Source organism: Palaemon carinicauda, chromosome 33 (assembly GCF_036898095.1).
Source record: "Palaemon carinicauda isolate YSFRI2023 chromosome 33, ASM3689809v2, whole genome shotgun sequence".
Taxonomy (NCBI): Eukaryota; Metazoa; Arthropoda; class Malacostraca; order Decapoda; family Palaemonidae; genus Palaemon; species Palaemon carinicauda.
Genome location: NC_090757.1, coordinates 75,968,952 through 75,978,951, shown reverse-complemented (window position 1 = coordinate 75,978,951; position 10,000 = coordinate 75,968,952). Strand labels below are relative to the sequence as shown.

The window sequence follows — 10,000 nt, the reverse complement described above, 5'->3', positions numbered from 1 at the left end:
GAGTTCGGTTGTTAACATTTGTTAAATAATTAGTGATGCCACGTAGGAGATTTAAAAATTTTGCGTTTGGTTTCTTTTAGTTACAGTGTGTCATAAGTGATTTGTTTGTCAAGTGTTCGGTCTGGTTGATGACCCCGAGCATTGTTAACAAACTATTTTGGACAAGTAATGTCAAATGGTTTAACAGGGAGTGTGAAGGCATTTCGGTTTAAAGGGTACCCGATTAAAGTCAGCTGACACGAATGAAGATGAATGAAACGATGTCACAGCCACTGTTAAAGAGCACACCTTGAGTGTGTTTTTGTTGTGTGTGTTGAGAGGAAACCTAAGACTTTGCAAAACAAGTAACGAAATTTCTTTTTGCTTAAAATTCCGAATTGGATCTTTGTTTTCTAACTCTTTAGAGGGTTGTGTTTTGGAAAAATCGTGATAAGTAAACACAGATTGGTTGTTTTTAGGTAAAAATTGACATAATATGGGGAAGAGAAAATGAGTTCTTAAGTGATTGTCAGTTTTGGTTAACTCGCGAGAACAAAATAAGCAACGTGAAAATTTTGAGAAATGGCGAACAAGATGCCGTAGATTTTCATTTGTTTGTGGCTAAGAGTAAAGTAAATGATCGGAACGACCGTAACATCAGATATCGGAGACACGATAGTTATAACAGTAGGTATAGAGTTGCAAGACTTGATAGGCTAACCTGTGTTTTGAAGAATAACTTACTCAAGCAATACACTCTGATTCATGTAATAAGTTCTTAAGTTAATTACTTATTTTTGAATATCAAGGGAATTATCTCAACCGAACAAACGTGGATTGGAAGGTGACAATGAGTAGCCATGCCGTTGCCTTCGTTAGCTAATTAATGTCTGATAGGAAAAAGTTATGTTTTATGTCAGATTGTGTTAAAGAAAAAAAGGGATATGTTTTTGGAGTCAAGGTATAACGTAGAACGTGGGTTTGATTGTAATTAAGTGATTTGGTGATTTCACAAGACAAAGCCTAGTATTTTAGTGTTTTTTTTTTTGTACGTTTAGAGACCCAATAAGACTTTAGTTAATAGCTCTTTAGAGTTATGTAAGTCTTAGTGACTCATCTCGAAGGCCAAAGAAGACTCTGGTTTGTTTTCTTTTTCTGATGTTTTTAGTTTTAAGTTCGTTACTCGCTGAAAGATGCGATGGAGAAAGAGTTTGGGACATCTGTCTCTGTGTGAGCGAATGTTTTGGTTCGCGTACGAGAGAGAGAGAGAGAGAGAGAGAGAGAGAGAGAGAGAGAGAGAGAGGGGGGGGGGGTGACGGATCAGCTGGTGAGTGGCAGAACGTCACCCAAGCTCGTTTTCTGTTGAGAGAGAGAGAGAGAGAGAGAGAGAGAGAGAGAGAGAGAGAGGAGAGAGAGAGAGAGAGAGAGAGAGGTGAGTTTCCTAGAGCATCTGGGTTTCAAGATAAACGCCGAGAAATCTCGCCTCTCTCCAGCTCAGAAGTTCCAATGGTTGGGAATCCATTGGGACCTTCAGCCTTTCCATTCTACCGAAGAAAAGGAAGGAAATAGCAGGGTCTGTCAGAAGGCTTCTAAAATCCAAACGGATCTCAAGACGTCAGCAGGAACAAGTTCTCGGCTCTCTACAGTTCGCCTCAGTGACAAACCCAGTGCTTCGCGCACAGCTAAAGGATGCCGCGGGAGTCTGGAGACGATTCGCATCCATCGCTCGAAGAGACCTCAAGAGACGGCTTCCAAACAGACTTCACTTACTTTTAAAACCGTGGTCAGAAGCAAAGGCCCTGAAAAGGTCCATCCCTCTTCAACACCCGCCTCCATCGATCAACATCCACACGGACGATTCACTGGAGGGTTGGGGAGGTCACTCCCACCAACAGCAGGTTCAAGGAACATGGTCTCCCCTCTTCAAGACGTTTCACATCAACATCTTGGAGGCCATGGCAGTTCTTCTCACCCTAAAGAAACTCTCCCCGCCTCCCTCGATCCACATCCGTCTGACTCTGGACAACTCGGTAGTAGTCAGATGTCTCAATCGTCAGGGCTCAAGATTGCTCCAGATAAATCAGGTGCTTCTCCCTATCTTTCGTTTGGCAGAAAGGAAGAAATGGCACCTGTCTGCAGTTCACCTACAAGGATTCCGCAACGTGACAGCGGACGCTCTATCAAGGACAAGCCCAATAGAGTCGGAATGGTCCCTAGACGCAAGATCATTCTCCTTCATCTCTCACCAAGTCCCGGAACTTCAGATCGATCTCTTCGCGATGAGCGACAACAATCAACTTCCTCGATATGTGGCCCCGTACGAGGACCCCAAGGCAGAAGCGGTGGACGCCATGTCCCTGGATTGGAACAGATGGTCCAAGATCTACCTGTTCCCTCCACCCAACCTTCTGCTGAAAGTCCTATCCAAACTGAGAACCTTCAAAGGGACAGCGGCCCTAGTGGCTCCCAAGTGGCCCCAGAGCAATTGGTATCCCCTGGTCCTGGTGCTGCGGCCCACCCTGATTCCCCTACCGTGCCCAGTCCTCTCTCAACAAGTACAGAAGTCGACTGTCTTCGCTTCATCACTGAAAGTCAGGGACCTTCATCTCATGATTTTCTCTCCTTAGCCGTAAAGAAAAGGTTTGGGATCTCGAAGAAAAGCTTAGACTTCCTCGAGGAGTACAAGTCAGAGTCTACCAGAAGGCAGTATGAATCTTCCTGGAAAAAGTGGGTTTCCTTCGTCAATGCAAAAAATCCTACGGAGATCACCATTGATTTTTGCATGTCCTTCATCATTCACCTTCATGGATAAGGCTTAGCGGCCAACACGATTTCCACCTGTAAATCGGCCTTGACTAGACCACTCCTATACGCCTTCCAGATTGATCTGTCCAGTGACATCTTCAATAAACTGCCAAAGGCATGCGCTAGACTACGTTCAGCACCTCCACCAAAACCTATCTCCTGGTCCCTGGACAAGGTGCTCCATTTTGCTTCTAGCCTGGACAACGATTCGTGCCCTCTGAAAGACCTGACTCAAAAAGTTATCTTCCTTTTTGCTCTCGCCTCAGGAGCCCGAGTCAGTGAAATAGTGGCATTATCAAGAGAAGAGGGTCATATCCTATTCACTGATACAGGAGATCTTACACTCTTCCCCGATCCGACGTTTCTCGCCAAGAATGAACTACCCACCAAGAGAATCTGCCCCCTGAAGGAAGATGTTTCTCTATGCCCAGTGGAGAATCTTAAGGTCTATCTTCGAAGAACTTCAGACCTCGGTGGAGGACAACTCTTCAAAGGAGAAACATCAGGTAGCGACCTGTCACTGAAACAACTAAGAGCGAAAATCACCTACTTCATTCGCAGAGCGGATCCTGACAGTACACCCACAGGTCACGATCCTAGGAAAGTCGCTTCTTCTCTGAATTTCTTCCAGAGTATGGATTTCAAAAGCCTCAAGAGCTTTACAGGCTGGAAATCATCGCGCGTGTTCTTCAAGCACTACGCAAAACAGGTGCACGAAGTGAAGCATTTTGTGGTAGCTGCAGGTAGTGTAATGAAACCTGCTGCTTAAATCTGCATAGAACAGTTACTTGGGACTCTAACTCTACGGGTGCCTGTGTTGACCCTATCGTGATACATAGTGATTTAATGGACACTTAGCGTTTCTAATAGATTGTTCTTTATCAAGGTGAAATGTCATAGAAATTTTACATGCGTGCCACGTGCTCTAGAGCATGGAGTGTTTTTTTTAACTTTAAAAAGACTGGCGTTCCCCTGGAAACTTGTGTTTCTAAAAAGCAAACTTTTCTTTTCAGACTCAAGATCACCGTCTTTCATTTTCTATGAACATTATTCATTATTACTGTAAATAAATTCTATAATCATTATTGTAATTACCTCTATAATGAGCTGCAATCTTAAAAATAAAATGTCTATTTTATCACCATGTGCGTCTCCTTTCGCTCCTATTCCTTATTAAGAAATATATGATTGTTATAGTTTCATTTACCTCTTTACTGTCTGATCTAAAGAATAATATAAGTATTTATATTATATACTCACTTATGCCTTGATAATATTCCTACTCGAATATTGACCTTTGTTCTGTCTCCGAGACCAGCATGATCTCTCCACCAGGTGAGTAGTTCTTCAATGATCACTTCGAGATATTCCTATTGTCCACCAGGACTTCCCTGCCAGAGGGGCAGGAAGCCAGTTCATCATAGAATCTCTGGTAAGGACATTTACTAAAATATTGCTCAAAGCCCTTGGCACTTGGATTAAAAGGGAAAAAATCCACGATACATTAATTCTCTGGTACACTTCCATCAGGACGACATGGCTTGAGCCCAAAAAACGGATTTTGAGCGAGGCGAAAAATCTATTTTTGGGTGAGATAGCCATGTTGTCCTGATGGACCCTCCCGTCTATTCTAGTTCAGCCTTTCAGGACCCTCCCTGACCTACTGTATCGCGGAGATTGGTAGGAGCTGAGCTCAGGATGAGGACGGACGTGACGTCATTTAGCAATGGCGCCCGTTTGTTTACGTCTCGAGTACCAAAAGTAGCCACGGATGAGAGTAACTTTGGAACGGCTCCTCAGTTACTCAGCACATTTCCATATCGAAGTGTTAACTCTATATGGGGTGTAGATAGCTATGTGGTGTGTTGATACATGCGTCCCCTGTTGATATATGATATCCTAGAGGGAAACCTTTAGGGTACTCGCACCAGAAGTTAGAATTCTGTGATAACCTTTAGTTTAATTCTCTGGGAATATCCACTGTAGTTAAATATACCCTAGGAAGCTACTGAAGGAACCTTCCATCAGGACGACATGGCTATCTCACCCAAAAATAGATTTTTCGCTTCGCTCAAAATCTGTTTATTACCTACAGATTGTATATTTACATAGCCACAGTTTATGACATCACTAGTAACCATGATCAGTATTTCAACTAGTCTTTTCAAGTTGGGTTGTTCATCAGTCCTTCAGCTAAAAGCATAAATCATTATGTCTTATTCTTAGATCCTTGGTTATCTCTAACAAGGAGGTTTAATACTGAAGGTGTCCAATTCCCGGATTAGTGAAGCCGACCCATGTGTAGGGCAAAAAGCTCACTCGCCTGCGGAATGACCTACCAAAGCACAGTAGCTCACGATGTTTAATAACGTGGAGATGTAACTGATAGCTCAGTTCGACCAGAATAATCGTTTAAGAAGGACACAAGCTCTCATTTTATTGGTTATCTGATGCCTAGTTCGTGGTCTGCATATGCATCGATGCACTCAAGACTCAGTACAACCTTGAATCCATTTCATCGGTATGTATTCCGCACGCTATACCTTTCGCACATTTTTTTAAACCATAAAGACAGAAAGCCACCACATGAACAATTAAACAAACCCTTTATAATAATTCCCTTTTAATTTTTTTAATATTCATTATAAAGACAGCAAGTACAAATATATAAATTGCACTAGAAAACAAGAAGTACATGATTTAATTTAATAATTTGCATAATATGTTGATCTCTCTTATTCACTTTAGGCAGTGCCTCTGTATCGTGCAATAAGTAGTGATATTAAGATTGGTATTATATTTGTATAATATAGTTGAATTTAGATTTGTGCTTTCGTCTGCTAAACACACTTATTATATTTTGTAAAAAGTCGCAGTAGCAACGATGAAATAGTCTTACAATGGCGTATCATACATTCCTCCTCTACTCTAATGCCTCAGAATTTGACGGATTTATTTCAGTGGCCACTAGTTAAATTCCCTTTTGAGTGCATCTACACATCTTATATTAATCTGATAATTGTTACTTGTAGCACTTTAATAGGATAAGGTTCTGTCCTTCCCTACCATAGTTGAGTGTTTCTGTCTTCGTTCCTTGAAGGAATTTGTACTCAAGTTTTTTTTTTTCCTGTACGTTATATTGATAAAAATATTTTATATATATATATATATATATATATATATATATATATATATATATATATATATATATATATATATATATATATATATATATATATATATATATATATATATATATAGCTTTGTTAACATAGAATTTTACTTTCCTTATTATGAAAAGATGATAAAGTCACAAGTTTAAAGGTCAGGCTATGACGGTCACAAGGCGGGCAAAGAATTGGGTCCTTCAAAGTCCTTTCTTCCCTACACGGGAGGTGTGTCCGCTGATCAAGTGGCTTCTTGGATTTGTATAGGGCAGTGGTTCCCAACCTGGGGGAAAATTTGAAGCTTCCAGGGGGGAAATAATTACACTACCTACTAACTAAAACAAGAGGAAAATGTCCACATAGTACGTGCGGTAATTTGTTGTTAGCCATTCAATTGTGATATGATCATATCATTTCTAACTGACATGATATTCAAGGGGAGCATTGGAATATCATGCCCATTTCTGAGGCAGGCGAGTGGGCATGAGGGCTGGGTGGGGCATGAAGTGGGAAATCTGGATGGTTGAACTGGGTGCAGGGGGGAAATGACAGAAAAAAGGTTGGGAACCACTGGTATAGGGAATGTAACCAGTGTCACCTCCAGATATTAAACCTCCTTCGTTATCTCTAATGAGATTTGACTAAATTCAAATCTAAGGCATCATCATGGCTCATTGTTGTACCTCATTCTAGCATAGAACTATGCGTAACTGTATAGTTTAGGATACCTCTACCAAACAAGATATTTAATATTACACCACAATCTTAAGAAAATTCTGAGCAAACGTAAAAAATATTTGTATAAGATTGTTTTCTTTTCACGAATTATAACCCTTTTGTAACCGGAATAAATCCACATAGTTGCTCTCGGAAGGTCACGCACCCATCTGGTGACACAATTGATAGTTCCATTTTAATTAGGAGTTTATCTCTGAACATTTTCAGCGTTTTTTTTTTTTTTTTTTTTTTTTGCGTAAATAAACGATATAAATTTATAGTCCATTTACATAACTGGTCTGCTTAATAGTCTAAGTGAAATATTCCTCACTAGTATCAAATTCTGCGATGGAGTAAAACTTATTCCTTTTAATAAAGAAACATTTATCAAATAAGCTGCTTACCTTTTGGCTATTAGACACGATGAAAGTATGGTTGAGGCCGTGACATTGTGAATTGTTATTTGGTATCAATATGGATTGATTATGAAGATTCTCGTTGACCATCGTGGGCTGGTGGAGAGGTGGGGGTGCAGTTGAAGGGTTACACAAGTCACTGTATATGCCTTCAACTCTGAGGACGTGAACTAGCTGGGGCCATCCGAAGACGGCACCGCCAAAGAGCATAGATTCGATGGCCCCAATGAAGAATATGACGATTTTCCTTCCAAGCGACAGCTGGAGATTCGGATCTTGATTGCACAACATATTGATTCTTTTCGTGAAGCTGGAGTTTTATTGTTAAATCACTTGAGTTTTATTGTTAAAGTGGGCCACTTGGCGGTTGGAAAGGTGGTGATTTTTCCAACAACACACGAAAGATAGTTTATATCGAATAAAATGCAACCAATAGTAGTTCCTTCTCTTCATACAAAGCTAAATAAGTAAAAGTTGTGTTTACTTGTGTTTTGTTACTGGTAATTGAAATGTAAATTGTTCTTGGCTAACAGAATTCTATTTTCTAACCTTCAAATAGTTTTAAATCAAAATTAAAGTCTATTGTTAATTAATAAATAATTTCAAGGAAAGGAATCTAGTTTCTATCGAATATGCAAGTTAGGATAATCAGCCCTGTATTCAGTCCTTTCTTCAAAACACTCCAACAGCAACCATAGCATTCTATTGTATTGAACCTGGAAGAGTACAAACATAACAAAATCACGGAATTGATTAAGAAACATTAATATTATATATAAGATCAGTTGATTTCCGATTGTAAAACATTCACGAAGATCGCCGTTATGGAAATGATCATAAATGAAGGCTTCACCTTCATTACTATATATATATATATATATATATATATATATATATATATATATATATATATATATATATATATATATATATATATATATACATACATATATATATATATATATATATATATATATATATATATGCATATATATATATATATATATATATATATATATATATATATATATATGCATATATATATATATATATATATATATATATATGCATATATATATATATATATATATATATATATATATATATATATATATATATATATATATGCATATATATATATATATATATATATATATATATATATATATATATGCATATATATATATATATATATATATATATATATATGCATATATATATATATATATATATATATATATATATATATATATCTATATATATGCATATATATGCATATATATATATATATATATATATATATATATATATATATGCATATATATATCTATATATATGCATATATATATATATATATATATATATATATATATATATATATATATATATATATATATATATACTGTATATATACATATACAGTATATATACACACACACATATATATATAAATATATATATATATATATATATATATATATATATATATATATATATATATATATATATATATATATATACACACTGTATATTATATATATATATATATATATATATATATATATATATATATATGTGTGTATATATATATATATATATATATATATATATATATATATATATATATATATATATATATATATACACTGTATATATACACTATATATACATAATATAAATATATATACACTATATATACATAATTTATATATATATATATATATATATATATATATATATATATATATATATATATGTATGTATATATATATATATATACACTATATATATATATATATATATATATATATATATATATATATATATATATATATATAATGTATATATCTTAATTTCTAAATGCGAAGATTCCTCTTCACGTTTTATCTTTATTTATCATTTACATGATTTCCAGATACCCCACTTCTTGACGTATTCTTAAATGAATTATTTTCTAATCCTTGCCTACAGAGTAAGAAAGTGTCTTATTTATATTTTAAAGGTTATTCCTTCCCGCCATATATCAATTTTACTGTTTTAGACCAATTTCTTGCTTAAGGATAGCCACGTGTTTTAATTGATTCTAAGTGGTTATTCCTATTACATTTTATTTTGTCGGTTTTGACTAACCCATTGCTTACGGAATAATTATATGCTCAAATTATATTTAAACAGCAAAAGTCTACGGTACAATATATACTGATTACAGTCTGTTTCTTCATTTGGCCTTGCTTATTTTGATAAATTAGCCTAAAGAAGATTGTAAATTTTGTGAATAAATACATATGATAGGTTACAGCGGCCATTAATTATAAATAACATCCTTTTCCAAATTTTTATCTATTTTACAAATGGCATTGAGTCCAAATTAACTCATTGTGGAAAATCAAAATATTCACATAAACTGTTTTATCCCAAAGATTTTTTAGGCGAGGGAACTTTAAATCTCAAATTGTTTAGTTGCAAACATAAATTTTTATCTGTGTCCTGCTGACGTGAATCATCCCTATTAACCTGTCCTAAAATGAAAGCTTTAGGATTCCTTATCCTATACAGTAGTACTCTCCCTCACGTTTTTGTGTTATTGTCTTTACCTCAATATCATTATTGTTCGTATAGTTAGCGTGTACTGTCTCGCGCTAGGTATAAAGAGTGATCACTGGGCGGTACAGGTAATGACAAAGCTAATATAAAGGAATCCCGTTTAAGATGCGATGGTTGATGAACTGTGACACAGCAGTGTTTTTATCTATTGGCGCTCAGATCACCCAGATTAGTATCGGGAGATCTGTCACTGGCACGGAGATCTTCCCGGGATTATTTCCCACACTTAATAAATATCACACACACTAAACAATATATTATATCTAAGCCATTTGGCACGTGGAAGTAATAAAATACACAGGAATCATATAT

The 10,000-nt window shown here is 36.0% G+C and overlaps 1 protein-coding gene across 3 annotated transcripts in view; it reads right to left on the bottom strand.

Annotated features, from left to right (window-relative positions):
* The window catches only part of LOC137625989 (equilibrative nucleobase transporter 1-like), a 128,950-nt gene that overhangs the window by 118,191 nt on the left and 759 nt on the right, over positions 1-10,000 (bottom strand). For all 3 annotated transcript variants that reach the window (XM_068357071.1, XM_068357070.1, XM_068357072.1), the window contains exon 2: positions 7,073-7,800. In XM_068357071.1, coding sequence (XP_068213172.1) covers positions 7,073-7,375 — 303 coding nt within the window. In that variant the 5' untranslated portion in view covers positions 7,376-7,800. The remainder of the gene's footprint in view (positions 1-7,072; positions 7,801-10,000) is intronic.